This window comes from Lethenteron reissneri, chromosome 37 (assembly GCF_015708825.2).
Source record: "Lethenteron reissneri isolate LAM-NWPU_2019-01 chromosome 37, ASM1570882v1, whole genome shotgun sequence".
In the NCBI taxonomy this organism is placed as follows: Eukaryota; Metazoa; Chordata; class Hyperoartia; order Petromyzontiformes; family Petromyzontidae; genus Lethenteron; species Lethenteron reissneri.
In genome coordinates this window covers 11,531,084-11,551,495 of record NC_083815.1, presented here as the reverse complement: position 1 = coordinate 11,551,495, position 20,412 = coordinate 11,531,084, and the positions used below count along the sequence as shown (strand labels likewise).

Genomic DNA, 20,412 nt, shown 5'->3' with positions numbered 1-20,412 from the left:
CTCCAGGAAGTGGCCTGTGGTGATTTACTGGCAACGTGAGTTGAGCGTGGACAATTAGACCCAAGCCGAAACTTAACATATACAAATGTTAAAACATATTCATTTTATTTTATAGAGTATAGTATTGTCATCAGTATGACATACGTATACCAAATTTGCAGTCGATACCACATTGGGAAGTGGGTTAAAATTGAGTTACAAGATTTGAGGATACGACAACAACAACAGTGAGTTAAATAAAAGCGTGTAATAATTAAACGGGAGGTGTTAAGGGGTTCAAACACTAAATCGATACCGTTTTGCAAGGAATCCAGTCTACATTAACCACATACACTACATGTGGTGAACAGGCAAACAAACATGCTCTGATAAAAGATGCATTGTCTTAGAAACTGATTGGCCTACACCAGAGACAGTCTTCTTTATGGCCTAGTCTCGCCACCAATGTCAGACCAGAAAACGCCGAAAGGCAAACAGGACAAGGCCACACGTATCCGAGCATTTATAGATCGGGGTGAGCAACTCCATCATGGGACCTTTTTGCCAGTAAAAACTCAACACATTTGTCAATAAACGTTGTGCAGCCTTTACGCAAAAACTATCGGTGGCCATTCTACATAGCACGTGTCAAAACAAAGTTTAATGTAAGATAAACGGACCCTAAATTTTGATTTAAAGCTTTCGTGACTGTAGGGATTCATATTCTTGGTTCTTTCGGTAAAGTCACGTAGAAGGGAAATAATATTTATTTTATATTTTTATTATTTTATTATTTTATTATTTCCCTTCTACGTGACTTTACCGAAAGAACCAAGAATATAAACATACCCCGTTTTGTTTGTAAGATACAATATTCAGCTCACACGCGTGTACATATTTTTTGGAATGTGACCCCGCATTTTTTTAAAGTGAACAAGTGATGTCACAGCTAAAAAAACGATCTGTAGATGCTGCTGGTGCACGAGTAAAAGTCAAAAGAAGCACTGTGGCCGTAAAAGAAAACAAAATAGCCAGGAAAACCCTTACCAAGCCATACGTAGTGCATTCACATCACACGTTAGCTCCCGTCCAGCGGTACACGTAGGACCAGAGGAAATACTTTTTGTCTCTCTCACAACTATGATTCGTGTTATCCGATTGGTCAAGGAATCTATCCAAATTCTCAATTCATCCCAGTTCTACCGTACTTACGAGTCGCTTACCTTACCCTGCCATCCTCTGCATGCACCTCCACTGTCTTCAAACTCAACACCAAAGCATGAAGCCAAAAGCTGTCCACCCACATTGATGATTTAGCACCGTCTGCCACTGTTGGCATTCTCTTGCAAACCTTTGCTTCATCTTCTTTTCCTGCTGATGTTCAGTGCTTTGAATGCACCTCTACATATTTGTAGTGTCATAGCGCCGTCTGTTGTCCAGCAGTGGCAACTGCGGTGAACGAGCAGTACACGCGCCGGTGAGCACTTACGCGGGTGTGTCGGCAGGGCAAAGTAACTGGAGCAAGGGTCACAGAGGTCCTGTCTGGAAGCCCCTGCAACCCGCTAGTGGGTTCGAGAAGGGAGGCGTGGCCAGAGCAGAGCCAGGCCGCGCTGAGTAGGATAAAAACAGCGGAGAGCGAAAGCTCGTGGCTGCCGGTTCTGGGAAGTGGACTCGTCTCGTCATTGCTGTCGTCTTCGCCGCCTTCGTTACTGCCGTATTTACGGTCAGGGTTGTGTCTAGGCTAGGCTATACGACTTGAGAGAAGCGAGGGCGAACCTGTAAACCTGAAGGTGTCAAATAAAGAAGGTGCCTCCTCAAGAATCCTGTCTCCCACTCCGTTGACACTACATATTCATCAGCTCAAGCCTCCCATAAATCACGTGGCTTCTGTGTGGCCACTCCCACTCTCAATCCCTCCCCTGTCCCTACCCCTTGTGAAAACAGACGCTGCTCAATGCAGCATCGAGCAATGCACTTTTAAATCTCAATTGAAAACTCCGTTGTTTAGAACTGCTTTTTGTGTTTAATTTGTCGTCCATGGTTGGCTAATTCAATTGTCTCTTCATACCTTCGTGTTTCCTAATACCTTTGGTTCAATTTTTCCATTTAATTTCCTCTTATTTCCCATTCGTTCTCGTCATCCCATTCCATTTTCTTATGGCACACCCTTGACTCTATTCCCCTTCCTGTGGTACTGCCACTGGAAAAAACGTTTCTAGTTGTAAAATGGATATCACCTATATATTTTGCAGATAAAACGTACAATCTGCCACCAACCGTTACCCTGATTAACGTGTTGAGCAACGTGTATGTATGTTGAATTATTTCTCACTCTACATAGCCAACCATGCTATTTGGAGGTGTGAGGGAAGGCCAGCAAAACTAAATACAGAAAGCAGTTCTAAGAAATTAGTTAAAAGTGCATAGCTCCAGTTGCTTCTTTTTATCGGAAGGAAGAGGATGCCAGACGGACGCAGAAGAGCATCTCAAAGTGCACGATGCATTGACCGTCTTTGTTCGATGGTTAGCCCAAGAGCCGCTGCGAGAGGATGCGTGATGGCTTGAAGAGCTGTGTACCGCGTGCATTTTTAACACAAGTGATGAGCGATCAACAAAACAGCTCGCAAACACGAAGTTTTTAATGTTTAACTTCACTCGTTTTTTTCTTTCAACCAATTCATATTCCAGTCAGCCTCATATCTACTTATATGCAGGGGCCCTTTGTCAATGCACCTCGTGCAGGTCGCGTGGCTATCATGGGGGTTGGTTGGCGTGGTAGGGGGTTACTTGACCATACTGCACGTAGGTGTAAGCACGTGGAAGTGTAGCGTGCACTGCCCTCTGCTGTCCAGCGCCCTGCCCCGCACTCTGCGATGGCGTTGTGCCACGGCCGGGTCTGCGTGTTTGTCAAGGGCAGGAGCCTCAGGGCTCCCTCACAATCACGGTGGTGTGGCATTTCACACAAACCAATCCCCAACAATACACGCCCAAGCACCGCAGTGACTAATGCCACTGAACAGCAGGATCCTCAACAATAGGCGACGTTTCGGGGAATGTCCCTTCTTCATATTTCTGATGGCCAGGTCGCTTCTGAAAAATAGATGTATAGCTAAGTGGGTCTTACCTGGTAAAATAAAAAAAAATAGTTTTCATAGAGGGCAGAGAGATACAGTGAGGCCTGGTCATAATAAAATAAAAATAAAGTTTTCTGATTACCGGTTTTCAAATTGGCGTGTGAAGTTACCCAATAACAGCTATTGAGTAACAGACACTCCCTTTACTAATGCAAGGATTACTATAACAATTGCATGACACGTTGAACACATCCGCGCGAGCGCACACGTAAACAAGCATTGACAATTACACTTCATATTGTGCGATGATCGCAGCTTAGCACTGCACCAGGGGCGGTTTCTTCATTTGGGCGATTGGGCGACGCACCACCAATGTCATTCAACCAGAGTCACGCTAGCCGTCACTGCAGCCTCTGGATATAGTCCAATCAGCGTCATGTCACGTTCTGTGGAGTACCGCCTCTTTTTGGGCGATTTCACTCCGGCTGAGAATCGCCCCGAGTGGCCCCATAGACTTACATTCAAAGATGTTTTTTTTCGAACGGCGGGCGCTCCAATGCATTCTCTATGGCTTCTGGGAGGGCTCGCCCTAACGTGCTTACGTCATCATACGTGCTAACGTCATCATACGTAAGCACGTTTCATCCAACAATATAATTCGTGGCCACCTAGTGGAATCTTTAATAAAAGAAACTTGAGTGGTTTGTTTTAATAGTGAGTATAGAAACAAACAAGATGTATTGTAAGAGTCACTTTATTTTTCATTAATATTAAAGAAGTGAAGTTGCCTTTACATGCTTAAGCTGTTAATTTATCCATTGCATGGGTGGACCTTATCCTTATCAATCATCCAGACATTTGCCCCCCCTGAGAGATTTTGCAGGAGCCGCCACTGCACTGCACTATCGGGCAACGTGGTCAGCTGCGATCTATTCATCAGTGACAAATGATATCTGAAGAACCTCCCCGCTTCACTCACGCGCAATGACCAGCGTGGTTAAGTATGCTCAAACATCCAGCAGTGGAAGATCTGCAAGTTTGTTGTATCATTACATCCCAGTATCAATGGCTTAATAGAGATGCCTGACCATTGTCGTGTCTTGAACACGATGAAGTTGACATTTGGTTTCATTCACGTGGATAAGGTTGCCAATGTTTGGCGATTAAACAAATGCATTCCGCAAGTTCATGTATGAATGTGCTCGTGCACACTTTGTGCCCATGGTCGTGCTTAACGTGCAAATGATACATTAAGACCGCTTAAGGCTGTTCTTGGCACAGATGCTGTGTCACGCCCCATGCGTTCCGAACTCGGCGTTCCGACTTCGTTTTTCTCGCTCACGGCCACCAACACCACGGTGACGATTATCGGAAACGATCCTGGGCCACCCCTAGGTCGACTCAGCCCCGAATGAGTACCTAGTGCGGTGTGTAAATAAACTTTGCCACTGGGGAGACAAAAGGCGGTCGGGCGTGGTGCTGGCCACCCACCCCCTCGTGTGCCGTTCCCCGTTCCGTTCTTCATAAGTGCTGGATCTTTGTCTTTGTAGAAACATTGGGCATCAGCAGCACTGTGTAGTAACAATGGGCAGCTGCATTGTATAGTAACAATGGGAAACAGCACTGTATAGTAACAATGGGAAACAGCACTGTATAGTAACAATGGGCAACAGCATTGTATAGTAACAATGGGCAACAGCACTGTATAGTAACAATGGGCAACAGCACTGTATAGTAACAATGGGCAACAGCACTGTATAGTAACAATGGGCAACAGCACTGTATAGTAACAATGGGCAACAGCACTGTATAGTAACAATGGGCAACAGCACTGTATTGTAACAATGGGCAACAGCACTGTATAGTAACAATGGGCAACAGCATTGTATAGTAACAATGGGCAACAGCACTGTATAGTAACAATGGGCAACAGCATTGTATAGTAACAATGGGCAACAGCACTGTATAGTAACAATGGGCAGCAGCACTGTATAGTAACAATGGGCAGCAGCACTGTATAGTAACAATGGGCAACAGCACTGTATAGTAACAATGGGCAACAGCATTGTATAGTAACAATGGGCAGCAGCAGCTCTGTGCAGTAACAATGGGCAACAGCACTGTATAGTAACAATGGGCAGCAGCAGCTCTGTGCAGTAACAATGGGCAGCAGCACTGTGTAGTAACAATGGGCAACAGCACTGTATAGTAACAATGGGCAGCAGCAGCTCTGTGCAGTAACAATGGGCAGCAGCACTGTATAGTAACAATGGGCAGCAGCACTGTATAGTAACAATGGGCAACAGCATTGTATAGTAACAATGGGCAGCAGCAGCTCTGTGCAGTAACAATGGGCAACAGCACTGTATAGTAACAATGGGCAGCAGCAGCTCTGTGCAGTAACAATGGGCAGCAGCACTGTGTAGTAACAATGGGCAACAGCACTGTATAGTAACAATGGGCAGCAGCAGCTCTGTGCAGTAACAATGGGCAGCAGCACTGTATAGTAACAATGGGCAGCAGCACTGTATAGTAACAATGGGCAACAGCATTGTATAGTAACAATGGGCAGCAGCAGCTCTGCGCAGTAACAATGGGCAGCAGCATTGTATAGTAACAATGGGCAGCAGCACTGTATAGTAACAATGGGCAACAGCATTGTATAGTAACAATGGGCAGCAGCAGCTCTGCGCAGTAACAATGGGCAGCAGCACTGTGCAGTAACAATGGGCAGCAGCACTGTGCAGTAACAATGGGCAACAGCACTGTATAGTAACAATGGTCAGCAGCAGCACTGTGCAGTAACAATGGGCAGAATTAGAACTGTAGTAACAATAAGCAGCAGTAGCACTGTGTAGGAGCAATGGGCAGGAGCAGCTCTGTGCAGTAACATTGGGCAGAATTAGAACTGTAGTAACAATGGGCAGCAGTAGCACTGTGTAGGAGCAATGGGCAGCAGTAGCTCTGTGTATTTACAATGGGCAGCAGCACTGTACAATAGGCATTATCAGAGGTGTGTTGTAACACTGGGCAACAGCACTGTGTGCCTACAATGGGCAGCAGTGGCAGCAGGCTGGCTGTATTAGTGGGGCTGGGATGTTGCTGCCTCGTCTCACCCTCGTCTCGCACTCTGCGCCCAGTCAGCAGGCACAAGCCGGGTGTGCGGACATAAAGCGCCGCTGTCAAACAGCTGGCAACCGGGCCTGGCCGGATGAATCTGGGTGCTGTAGAATATTGGAGCAGTTCGGGTACGCTTCGTACCCGAACTGCTCCACCCCTGGGTTCTAATCCAGGTTTCGGCCGCCCAGGTTCAAACAAGTAATTCAAGTGTAGCGCGTTTACGGTGTCAGCGTAAGCTCGGAATATTCCAGCTCTGATAGATTTAAATCGGTTGAGCTATGCGAGGTATGGGCCCTGGTGGAACGAGGGGACCTCCTTCGTGCATTCCCTTCTCTTTGCAGCCCGGCGCCTTGAGCACCCTTCCCACCTTTTGGCCCCCGTGCAGTTGCACCGCCTACGCGCTCGATAGCCACCCCAGTGGCGTGAGGAGGGCAGCGCTATGTGCGTGCCCATGTCCGTAATGTGGATGAAGAGGCGCCGAGTGGTGGGATTTTGTGAGAGTGGCTCTGTGATCTGGTTTTGCGGAGTCGTGCGAGGGCACCGTGGAGCACTTGCTCGCTGCAAGAGTCTCACGTGGGGATGCACTCGTCTCGAGAAGTGCAATTATTAGGTGTAAAACACTAAGCACGTAATGAAATTACCGCAACAAGAAAGTATTTAATTTAATTCAGAGACATCGTGACCAACAACACGGACCATTTTACGGAAAAGGGCGCAAAGAAGGATGGACAAATACACTCTCGGGATTCCACTGACGAGGCAGAAAGATGATTAGAGAACAGACGCTGTCTCCCCGACAGACCTGGTCTTCACCTGAGGACGGCTGCTTGCGTTGTGGCCGAAACGTCGTGAGAATTATTTTATTATGTTTTATTTTTTTTATTTTATTTTCTCCCTTCTACGTGACTTTACCGAAAGAACCAAGAAGATGAATCCCTGCAGTCACGAAAGCTTTAAATCGAAATTTAACTTACGCAAGGTTAATAGCACCATGTAAACTGTGTATAACATTGTATTAACTACGACGGCTTCTGCTGTTGCTGATGATCCAAATGAGCCACGTTTGTTCTACTCAATTGGGATCATCCAAAGCAGCATCGCCCCCTATTGGCAGACCACAGAGCATTGGGGACATTGCCGGCAACTGGATTTCCGGCCGTTTTGCAGACAGCTCGCTTGCGTTTTCCTGCTCTCGCGAACTTGACGGACGCAATGGCCTCCCTCTCGCCCGTAAGCTCTCCCTCCCTCTCTCTCTCCGGTGTGCTCTGCCGGAGTAGAGTTGCCGCGCGTACGGACAGTATGTTGAACTTCTTTCGCACCGTAACGTAGCCAACCATCGGCTGAGTCGCGAGCCACGCACGGAGCGCTCACCGCTGGGCCACGGCTCACCTCCTCGGCGGCTGAGGTTGGCCGGGCGCCACGTCACGCGGCGTCTCAGATCAGAATCGGACGATTTCATTGTCCTGGAGATATCCGACGAGCTGTGAAGCTCTTTGTCCAGTCGAGGTAGGACAGAATGTCACAACAATACAAATTGAAAACACACGAGAGTGCAAAGTACAGCAAAGGTAAACACATATATCTATGTTCTTGGATCTTTCGGTGAAGTCACGAAAGCTTTAAATCGAAATATATATCTATATATATAAACTAACCTTTTTTAATCATCTAAAGCCCACTGAGCTATTATCTCATTGTTCCTAATATATACACAAATACAACTAAACAATGTGTTTTTTCATCTTATCAAGTGGCACTTGCGAGCGGCATTCGGCTGCCGTTCTTCACTCTGATTTTGTGGACTTCATTCCTCGTGGAACATTTGCAGCAGCTTCCGATTAGCGCAGTTGCATACGTACGGTGCGAAAGAAGTTCAACATACATGCATGTATACCCCCCTTGCCCCGCACCACCCCAACAACGGACCCATGAGACCCCCCCCCCCTCTGCCCCCCAACTCCCTTCGCTCCGGCCCCGAGGGTTTGGGTGGTTGGGGGATGGGAAGGGGGTCGGTGCTGTTTTCCGGAGCTCACGCCACCGAAGAGCTTCGGCTGCAATGAAGCCTTGGCTACAGTTATATAATGGGAGACCTTTTTGACAGTATCAAAGTATGAAAATTGAGAATTAGGTTTAACCCTTTCCGGAAATAAAACAGGAGCTGTTAAGATGTTCCAACACCAAATTCCCTCCTCGGCCACTTGGCTCCTCCCCCCTCTAGTATCCCATATAAACGTGCGTCTCAGAAGTAGCTCTCTTCATACGCTACAGTCATTTTGCTGGAGCAGCCACCTGATGACAGAGACTTATGTTACCTTCGAAACGTCGTGATTTGTTTTAATTTAGTTGTTTTCACTTTAATCTTATTTAGTTTGTTTTTTACCTACGTGACTTTACCGAAAAAAACAAAGAGTATGGATCCTTGCAGTCACGAAAACTTCAAATCTAGAACCAAATAATTTCGCAAGGAATCAAGTCTGCATTAACCACATGTACTTGTGGTGAACATGCAAACAATCCCAGTATCAAAGACAATTCGAATATTATCAGAGCATGTTTGTTTGCATGTTCACCACAAGTACATGTGTTAATGCAGACTTGATGGCTTGCAAAGGTATCTATTTGGTGACGGAACATCTTAACACCTGTTTTATTGCCGGAAAGGGTAAAATCTATTATTTTTCATACTCAGCTACGGTTATCGGGGTTGCGTGCAATGCGGATGGTTGCGTGCAATGCGGATGGAGCGTGTGCAATGTACATTGCAGCAAACACGCCACGTGCAGAGAGAGAGAGCCCTTTTGGCAATGCACTGCTGGTTGATCGCCCCTCCACGTAGCCGCGGGTTTGTAAAATAAATACAATTACCGTGAATGGTTCATTGATGTTATTGGAATTATTTTTCACGATTGCAATGACCACTGCTTGCTCCGTACTAGCATGGAGCAAGTGCGAGTGTGTATGCTACTCTGTCCGGATTTTGGGTTTTAAAGCCCATTTTTTGAGCGCATAAAATTCGTGAAACATTCATATTCAATTACATTTTTATTTTATGTATTTCAAAATGTCGATACAAACGTTGATTTTAAAATTCGGGAAACATTACAACCAGGACCCCTTTACGACGGTCCGATTTAAACTCACATTTTACGACGTTATACAAAGGCACCGTGGCTCGATTTACGACGTCAAATAATTTACGACGCATCTTCCCACAAGACTGCGAACACATTTGAACGGTGGTGTTTCTCCTGTGAAACTTAATAGAAAGTCAGCTCTTCTTCTTCTTCAAAGATCAAGTCACTTTAGCAGAGAAAGGAAGAAGACAAGGTAAGAAACAACCATTAAAAAAATAAACATTGCTTTGTGGTCATTTTGGTATGTAAAAATATAATCGCCCAGATCTGTCCTTCTGTGACTGTGATTGACGCCCCCGGATTGGTTGAAGTGCGTCACGTGACCGCGAGCAAGCAGCCAACCAGAGGTGCGCCCCTCCAAAACATGTACGCCCCCCGGATTGGTTGCAGTGCATCACGTGACCGCGAGCTGCCCACGTTGTGTTGTTGTGGTGCACCTCGGAGGGCCGAGAAGCAGCAACATCACGGCCACTGCGCCGGAGACGCAGCCACGGAAAGCTGACGGTCTATCCCAGGGGTCGGCAACCTACGGCTCCGGAGCCGCATGCGGCTCTTTACGGGCTGCTTCTTGACGATATGTACGTGAGTACAGTTGTACTCAGATGCGTTGCGGCTCTTGAAATACTGAATTTTGTACCGAATTGGAAAGAAATGGCTCTTCTTGTTATTTTGGTTGCCGACCCCTGGTCTATCCACTCACACACGGCTCACTCACACACAATCGCATGCAGCTCAACGGGTGAGTCAGATTGAGGCAGAGCCGTGCTGCGTCCACTGCTGCCCTGAGGGAGAGCCGTGCTATCTCCACTGCTGCCCTGAGGGAGAGACGTGCTCTGTCCATTTACATTAGTACTCGAGTTTTTTTGGTGCTTAAATCCACTGCTGGATGATATTTAAAAAATGCTGTGATCAGTAGTGTACCAAACATTCTTGTCCTATGAGTTAAAGTCACTCGGGGACTGTTTTCTAACGTGTCATAGCGTTCAGAATGGTTAATACTTTGTATATTGATTTAAGTGCAGGAACGTAACCGTCTCGCTTTTGGAGTCACCAAGGACAAGAACTGCAGACAATTGGAAGCTTCCTCGCTTCTGGCGTGTTTGGTCACGGCCAATATTGCGGCAAACTCGCGTGTTGGATCTCGCAAAGCCATCACGGTTTCGGCACAGAGGGCTTCGTGTCTGGACAAAGATGGAAAATTACGCGGACACTGAGATCCATAACGAGATTTTGTAAAATGATCAAGTTTTTTAAATAACATAAATATTCCGGAATATTATTGGCTTTATTGCCTATTAGTGTCTTCATGAGAGTAGCTTAGAATTGACTTTTTCATATAAGTACCCTGAACCCTCTGCAGGACCTATGAGATGAGGGCTTGTAGGACCCGAAATCTTGCAGTTGAGCTAATGTTAGATGTACCAAGACGTATACATCAATCCGTGGCTCCTTCAGCTGCTTGTAGCCCTGGGCTTTCACTTATTTTGCTAATGCCTAATGCCTCCAGTGGGATTAGATGACTTCAAGTAGATTTTTTTTTTTACCAGGGGAGAAATCAAGAGACCAGGATAATGCTTATTTGCAAGATTGACCTGGAGTGATGGGGTGCCACGGTGGTGAGATGCTAACTCCTTCGCCTGGTGTGCAGGAGGTCGTGTGTTTGATCTCGAACCTGACGCCTGCTGTACATTTGGAGTTTGCGTTTCTCTCTCCCCCTGGTCGTGGGAATTTTTCTCCAGCTCCTCACGTTTTACCCTCCACATGTATAAACATGTGTCTAAGAGTATATGGCTGCTTTAAATTTGCACGTGATAAAAGACTTCGCTGAGCTATCATTTGTGGCCGGGTCACTTCTGAAAAGAGCCATATAGCTCAATGGACCATACCTGGTAAACAAATACAATTTAGTTTAATAACGTGGCCCCCCCTATATTGACTCAGCCTTAAATTAGTACCTAGTGCAGTATGTAAACGTGAGCACTGTGGAGACAAAGGCGTCCGGGCGTGGTGTTGGCCACTGACCTCCCCGTGTGCCGTGCCGGCCTTCATAGGTGCTCGATGACAGCACTCATCCCAAGTCTGTCAAGGTCTATACAAGGGATCTTTGGAAGTCTTATATAAACCAGATACAGACACAACGTTACGAATGTAATGCATGCAGCATTGCATCTCCTAAGGCTGATATAAAGTGAAGCGCGAACACACGCATCATCCCTGCCTTATGCAAGACTATTACCTGTCTGGGCAGATATTGCGTTGGCACTGGCACATAACGCGCGTAATTATATACGCAAGCAATCTGTCAGAACCATAGCAATATTCTGTTTGCTGTTTGGGTTGTGAGTAATAGTGCTAATGAGGGGTGTGTTCCACCATCAAAATAAAAGGACGTTTTAATCCCATCAGTGCAGATATTCCTTTGTGAAGCAATGCTTTCCAACAGTATATGATAAAGCAGGATAAACTCTAGTATGGGCTTCCATTTCGATTTAAAGCTTTCGTGACTGCAGGGATTCATCTTCTTGGTTCTTTCGGTAAAGTCACGTAGAAGGGAAGTAATAAAATAATAAAAATAAAACATAATAAAATCAAATAATTCTCACGACGTTTTGGCTACAACGCAAGCAGCCGTCTTCACCTGAAGACGGCTGCTTGCCGTCTTCAGGTGAAGAACAGGTGAAGAACCAAGAAGATATGGGCTTCCACTTTCTAATTATCATATTTTAATGTATATGTATCTATCGCTACCAATATGTATGTTGAACTTCTTTCACGCCTTACGTAGCCAACCGTGTTAATCGGAAGGACAACGAACTAAACATAAACACATTTATAATAAAATGAGTTTTAAAACTCGATTTAAAAGTGCATAGCTCCAGTGGCTTCCTAATATCAGAAGGAAGAGTGTTCCAGACGGCCGCAAAAGCGCATCTGAACGCGCGCGATGCAGTGACTGTCTTTGTTCGATGGCTAGCCAAAGGCCGCTGCGAGGGTGACCAGAGTTCACGTGATGGTTTATGCTCCTTGACGAGATTAGCAAGGTATTGTGCTTCATCTGTGGCGAGCATTTTGTGTATAATGAGCGCGACCTGACGATGTATTCGTTCAGCAACCGGAAGCCGTTGCAGCTCGGTGACCACTGGACGGACATGGTCGGAGCATGCAGTGCCCGTCACGACACGTGACAAAGAATGTTGTACACACTGCAGCTTGCTGATGGTTTTGCCAGACGTCGCGTAGAGTAGTGAGTTCCAATAATCGAGCCTTGTTGTAACAATGCCATCTGCCACCGTCTGCCACCGTGTTGGTTATGTCACGACTCAAAAGTGGCCGGACGTGTTGTAGAGCCCTGACTATGTGAGGCCCATTCAGCTTAGTACAGCAACATTTTACGAACTCGCAAGTCTTGAACCACAACACACCACGGGAAGAGGAGTAGAGTCAAGGATTTACTGGAATGAATGGAATAAGAACATGGAAACGGAAAGGGAAGAGAGAAGGTATATAATTGGAAATGAGAGCAAATTTATTGAAAAGGAATATAAAGACGGGAGCAGAGGGTCAGGGAAGATGCGCGTGATGATGAATACGAGATGACGTCACGAGGCAGTCCTTTAAAGAGTCGCACGCGGCTCCGGAGCCGAGGGTGGCCAACCCCCGTGATAGGGGAACGAAGATGGCTTATCTCGTGGAAATGTAGAGCGGTGGTCAAACACTCCCCAACGCCGGTGCCTGCGTGTGGCACAGCGTGGCGAGGTCGTACCGGTGCTTATCGATGAGCCCGGATCCGGCTCAAGCAGCACGCGTCCTGTGCGCGGGGGAGGTGGTGGTGGAGGAGGAGGAGGCTCCGTGGGTGGGAGGTGACGAGACGAGGTGGATATGAGCAGCTGCGTGAGCTTCTCTCCCTCTCAGCCCAAGCGCCTGATTGACAGATTAAATAACAGCCATGTCCAGGTAAGTCTGGTTATGCACCGCTTGGCCGTGTTTTAACGCTGTGCTGTTATCATGCCGTGTTTGAAAGTTGGCGTTGTTCATCCGCGGCTTTGGTGTGATTTCAACGTACAATTGAATTCTGTATTATAGGAAAAACGGAATATGTTTGGTCTAAGATAGGATACGACGTAAGCAAGGCGTATTGTTGTGCCTACTGAGAATGGACTAAAATAGTAGTCGTTAGAATGTTAACTCTTTCGGCAGCGGTGTTAAGAGTAGATGGAAGATGTGTCATAGTGATAAACACAAGCACAACACTGCCAAATAATATGATTCACAACATGGGATGTAATAATTGAAAAATAGGATATTATTAAAGACAATGAGACTTAGAATAATGCATTGTTAGATGCCCTGGTCTGTTCTGTATGGGTGTAAATCCCGGATATTACAAACACCCTCTAGAGAAAATTACAGCAACACAAATCTGTATTTTTTTTAAAGAAGGATGTAAAAAGTTAAATGTGCAAACAAGATGGGGACCATACATGTTTCATGGATAGCACGAACGAAAATAAAATTAGACTAAATATTATTTTATTTTACAAGCTAAGGCTGACTGATCTATATTGCTCCTTTTCAAAAACGACCTGGCCACAAATATTAGCCCAACGAAGTCGTTTATAATGTGGAAATGTATAGCAGGCAAATACATAAAACGCGTGATGTTCATTCTAAATGTGAAGGGAGGACCCCGAAAAAAATGTACGCGACCACGGGGAGAAAGAGACATGGAAACTCAAAATATACAACAGGCGTCAGGGTCGGGAACGAACCCACGATGTATACCAGGCGAGGTAGTTAGCATCTCGCCACGGTGGCGCCCATTGACGGAGACGTTGCTGAGTTTGTGTACATCAGGAGAGTGAGACAATTGTCTAAGGATGATTTTACCCTCACAGTTGCAGGTGTCGAGAGTAACTGTACGTAGGTACATATTTAGTTTTTTGTTCTTTTGCACCGTACGTAGCCAATCGTCTTAAGTCTGGAGGGAAGGACACCAAACTAAACACAAAATCGCAGTTCTAAAGAAATTAGTTTTCAATACACACTTAAAAGTGCATAGCTGCTCCAGTGGCTTCCTAATATCGGAAGGAAGAGCGTTCCAGGTGGCCGCAGAAGCGCATTGGAAAGCGTGCGATGTGGTGACCGTCTTTGTCTGATGGCCAGCCGTAATCATCAGTGTGCAGAGCGTCATCAAGAGTCGAGCATGGACCCGAGATATTTTGCAGACTTGTGCAACAATTAACACGCGTGAATATGTGTCTGTGTGGGTATCGAATCTCACAATCCTCATCAAATTAATCAGATTCACCTCTTCATTAAACCACCGCTGGATAAGATTCCACAAGCCACGTCGGCCGTGGAGAGTGTATGACCAAACTTCACCACGCTGGTCAGTGCGGGGATGGCTAAAGTGCGGTGTGGATGATGATGGGAGATCAGGGCTGCTGGCTCAACATGGCACTTGCCACGAATGTTCGCCATGGCTCAGGTGTCTGGGTTCACCATATAGCGCAGGAGCGCAGGGCGCTAACCACCGCTCCGGAACCGCACGCGTCTCGTCAAGGACTGCTTTCGTGACGTTATTTATTAAGGGACCTCAGATTCGCGTGGTTGTTCGCACCTCCGGATTAGCGCGGTTGGCTACGTACGGTGCGAAAAAAGTTGAACACACAGTACGTACAAGGAACACCGTCTCGTATTCACCACACGGTGCATTGCGGCTCTGGAAACATTGAGGGGCTTTTTTTTTTCTCCAAATTCAAAAACACATTTATCTTCTTATTTTGATTGCCACGCAACAACAACAAAAACAAGAACAGCACGGGCCAGGCCAGGGGCTGTGTGTGGCTCAGTTGAGCGGCCGTTTGACTGCGATGCTATTATTAGCACGAGAGAGATGGAGAACGAGGCGACGCGCCCCTTACGCTGTCCTCGCTAATTGCGTTACAGGAGGGGGGGCAGGCAGCTGGTGGTGCCTCTGCGTGCGTGAAGCGGCGCCCTGGGTCTGCGGGCGGCACTTAAAAAACACGCGAGAGGCGAGATTGAGTTTTATTTTCGCTTCACCGGGAGTTATGATGGGATGGGGCAGTTCGGGCCCCTGGTAGATCAACCAAGCGTGTCCTTCACTTGTCCCTAACGCAGTCGCTTTAACCAAAACAACAAGAAGAGCAATTTTTTTTTATATTTGGTAAGTAAAAACAACTCGATGTTTCAAGAGCCGCAATGCACTGTGGTGAATACGAGACGGTGATGGTCCTTAATGAACGACGCCACGATGCCCCAGTCCTTCAAGAGCCGCACGCGGCCCCGTAGCCGCAGGTTCCCGACCGCTGGCTGAGCCGCACCCTGGCGTTGCCACTTCGAGAGCGCCGCCGCCGAGTCGGCCGAGGGCAGGCGAAAGCTCGATGTGGCGAACGGCTGCTCCTCAAGGACACTACAAGATAACTAGCGCAATATCTCTCGATGCAAATCAGCTCAAGCCTCCTGGACATCACCAGCCAGCCCCACTCTGAATCCCTCCCCTCTCATCTACACATCGTTCTCTAAATCAGCTCAAAACTCATGTAAACCACGTGACTTGTGTGTGTGGCCAGCCCCACCATGAATCCCTCCCCTCTCATCTACACATCGTTCTCTAAATCAGCTCAAAACTCATGTAAACCACGTGACTTGTGTGTGTGGCCAGCCCCACCATGAATCCCTCCCCTCTCATCTACACATCGTTCTCTAAATCAGCTCAAAACTCATGTAAACCACGTGACTTGTGTGTGTGGCCAGCCCCACCATGAATCCCTCCCCTCTCATCTACACATTGCTATATCTCAGCTCAAGCCTCCTGTAAACCACGTGACGTGTGTGGGGCCAGCCCCACCATGAATCCCTCCCCTCTCATCTACACATCGTTCTCTAAATCAGATCAAAACTCCTGTAAACCACGTGACTTGTGTGTGGGGCCAGCCCCACCATGAATCCCTCGCCCCTCCCCGCCGCCCGCTGTGGATACGCGACTTTGTTCAACAGCGTCGGAGGCCCTCATGTGGCCTCTTCCTCCCCATCGCCACCTCACCTGACCCTGTGGTCCTATTTTTCGTTCATTTTCAATCTTTTTCTTTTCCGTTACTTGTTTATTTCCCCACACGTTGCATTCTTGACTCTCCTGTTTACGAGTACTTTTTGTTTAATTTTACCAGGTAAGGCCCACTGAGCTATGCAGCTCTGTTTCAGAAGCGAAACAATATCTCAACGAAGTGGCTTATCACGTGGAAATGTATAACAGCCAAATACTACGCATGATTATAAATGTGGAGGGCAAAATCGGAGAACCCGGAGAAAAATCCACGCGACCACATGGAGACAGACATGCAAACTCTAAATATACAGCAGCCGTCAGGGTCGAGATCGAAAACACGACCACCTGTATACCAGGCCAGGTAGTTAATATCTCGCCACCGTGGGGTCATGGTGCCTCGGGTACAAAGTTGTTGCTATTAAATCTATAAAGGAAGTGCCATCTTATTGTAAAACTCATCACACAAAGAGTGTGCATCGAGTTCGACCTCTGTAGAGGAGTGTTGTGAGCAACCAATCAGGGGGCGAACAGAAGGAGGTGCGAGCGGGTTGACAGTCAAGGATGACGTCACGTTCTCACTCTACCTGCCCACGTGGTGCCGTCCGCCCAGCAGTTTGCCAGCTGAGCAACTATCGCTCAGCACCATGCGAAGTTGTATAATCTCTTACCAATGACCGCTCACGTCCGCGTGCAATCATTCGGTTTTCATCAGACAAGCCCACGTAGTGATATGCCGACGTGCGTTAACCATAGGCAAACAGGTAAATGTATTCTTTGGGTGGCTAAAATATTTATGGCTGTTGAAGGGTTTATCCATGAAATATACGAAAATAAATAATGTGATTTTGATGTATTAATAATTTCATGTAAAGGCAACATTCGAAAACGAGGGAGTGCCAGGTTGCCACGAGCAGAGCAAGTTGTAGAACTAACAGACCTGTGCTCAGAGGTTCACCAATCGCTTCAGTGTACCACGCACCCTGACAGTGGGTGACGTTCACTCTCTTTCCAAGTCTGGCATTGAGAGGTTTTGTTGGACACGATACGCCGAATTTGAATGCCAGAGCTGGCGATGAATAGGTTTCAGCGGCCTTAGACCTGATGGCCCTGGAACCAACCGCATATCCGTGTGACGTGTGTCGCGTTATTATCGCGCTTGCGCTCCGCTTTCCTCGTCAAGACACCATCGTGTGATGTCCATCCGTAATACAAGCCTGGAGTATGAAAACAAGAATAGGTGTTACCCTTTCTGGCAATACAACAGGTGTTAAGATGTTCAAACACCAAATAGAAACCTTTTGCAAGGAATCATGTCTGCACGAGCCACACATACTTGTGGTGAACATGCAAACAAACATGCTCTGATATAATATATGCATTGTCTTTGAAGCTGATTAGCCAACACAAGAGACAGCTTTCCTTATGCCCTAGTCTCACCACCAGTGTCAGACCAGAGAATGCCAAAAGGTGAACACGACGAAGACAATGCCGCACGCATCAGAGCATTCATAGCTCGGGGTGAGCAGCTAAATCATGGGGCTTTTTTTGTCAGTATCCAAGTATGAAAAATCAGGATAGGTTTAACCCTTTCCGGCAATACAACAGGAAGTGTTAAGATGGAGGTCTTATTTCTCTCCGGCAGGTCAATCACTGTTGGCACGATTAAACGGGAATCAATCCCATTAACTATTTTGCGTCTCCAGGGTGTCTTCCATCTCCAAAACCTTACCCTCTGTGTATCACGAATACCAAGACAAAGATCCCCTTCACATACTTTTGGGGCAAGCGCTGTCAGTGAGCACCTATTAAGGCCGACACGGTGGACGAGTGAGTGGGTGGTCAGCACCACGCCCGACTGCCTTTGTCTCCCCAGATGGCGACGTTTTTACACACTGCACCAGGTACTTACTCGAGGCTGAGTCGACCTAGCGGAGGCCCAGGACCGGTTCAGATAATCGTCACTGCTTTTGGCCGTGATCGGAAACCGAACTACCGTGTCACCAGAGACTCATTTAGCACAAACCAAATCAATCTAATCGTTTGTGTAATTTGTAGACGTAACATTTTCTTGTTTTATGTTTTATATGCATACAGTATATACATATATATACGTTGGACATTGTTCACCCTGCAGGGCTCGAACAAATTGATGATGCAATTTGAACTAGTACAATGTATTTACTTATTTAATGGCGTGCCGCAGTGGTGTGTGATGTTACCTTTCTCGCCTGATATGCAGGAGGTCGGGGGATCGATCCAAACCCTGACGCCTGCTATATATTTGGAGTTTGCATGTCTCTCCCCATGGCCACGTGGATTTATTCTCCGGGTCCTCTGGGTTTCCCTCTACATTTAGAAGCATGCATTGAGATTATTTAGGTTATTTTGCTGCTATAAATGTCCTAATGACAAGCCACTTTGTTGAGCTATCATTTGTGGCCACATCGTTCTGAAAAATGAGTTAATACCATCAGTAGATTTTGCCTGTTATGATGGGAGTGGTTTAGTTGTATTTGTTTGTGTTTGGATGATTTGTTTACCTTTCCTGTACATGGCACTCCTATCGTGTTTTGTATTGTTTTTGTTGTTGTGACGTTCTGGACATCCGTAAAAAAGAGCTTCATAGCTCATCGGATTCCTCCTGTAAAAATCAATATTCTGATTAAACCAACTGATATGTTTTAGCATTTAGTGTGTCGAGGCAATGTATAATAAGAAGCAGTTTTAAGTATTGCCTCGGACTACAATATCATTGTGGCAGCTCTCTCCGCTCTGCAGAAGGCACGGTGCTCAAAACGTTCATAAAAAACCAACCCCCCCCCCCCCGGCTCCTTTCGTCGCTTTCCACGTTTCTCTTTGAGCACGGGCAGCATTGCGAAAGTCTTAAACGGAGCCCACCATCGTTGGCCGCCCTCGTCACAGAGGGCCCCGCCGCGATCGTTGTCGGTCCTGGCATTCATGGGACGGCTGCTCGCCGATGCGGGGGTGATGCTGGGATTCGCAGAAATGAAAACCAATCTCCGTATGAATGGAACCCTTGTAGATTGGTGGCCAGCGCGCTCATCGTCGTATGGCACGTTTTCCCATCATTCTTATAAAGTGCCACAACAACAACACTTAAAATACCACAACGCGGAGCGTACATTGATTGCGTAAGTTGTACAGTAAAAACAAATATCTTCGCAAGTGTCATATGATGCAATGATGCCTCTGCACGACAATATTGTGAATGTAATTCGGCTTTGAGGAAATAAATGAACAATCCGATCATTTGTACCTATGCACAATAAGGTGTGCGAATGACAGTACACGTACTGTATATGTTGTGTCACAGAGACCCAACTCTCAATCAAAACACAACGAGTTCATATCCCTGCTGAGGCTCATGGCCTAGCACGTTCACTGCTTGTTGCAAAGCTTCACAGTTGGAGTCTATCGGCCACCCTGGTTATTACTGCGGGTGTATAAACCGTAAACATACACGTCATCTTGCTTCACAGTGGACATTAAATATCCCGTGACACCATTCGCAAGGGTGGGCCAATTTGTGCTTGCATCATGTACCACATTTAAAAAAAACACCTTCAAAATGACCTGTAAATAACTCATTTGGGATATTACACACAGCAGCATCAGCGAACATTCGGCATCACCCTCAAGTAAAAGAGTACGAAGACTCACGGATACCTTCCTGGGTAAACAAGCTCCGTAAAAATAACAACTCAAAACATCTTCATCAGCATTCCTCTGAGACTTGTAGAAAGTAAAACACGCCTGTTATACGTAGGCACTGGTTCCGTCCATATGAATGTGGAATTTCCATCGTTGCCTCATGGCTGTCAGTTGGAGCTGAGCGCTGCACAAGCGCATACTTAATCACGGCTACACTTGGGCTGTTTCAATGTCACAGTGCCATTGGATTGGTTTGGGTGGAAATGCTTCAGATATGTCTGTACTTGAAATAATTGTTAACCAAATAAGCCACAAACCAAGATTTCCATTGAGGCATTCTGGCAGGCTGGCTGGCAGTACCCAC

The 20,412-nt window shown here is 46.6% G+C and overlaps 1 protein-coding gene across 1 annotated transcript in view; it reads left to right on the top strand.

The window, feature by feature from the left end:
- Positions 1-13,172: 13,172 nt before the first annotated feature.
- LOC133351475 (uncharacterized oxidoreductase YjmC-like) overlaps positions 13,173-20,412 on the top strand; it is a 29,638-nt gene continuing 22,398 nt past the window's right edge. Inside the window, exon 1 of the mRNA XM_061566706.1 lies at positions 13,173-13,261. Within this exon, the coding sequence (XP_061422690.1) occupies positions 13,254-13,261 (8 nt within the window). The 5' untranslated portion in view covers positions 13,173-13,253. The remainder of the gene's footprint in view (positions 13,262-20,412) is intronic.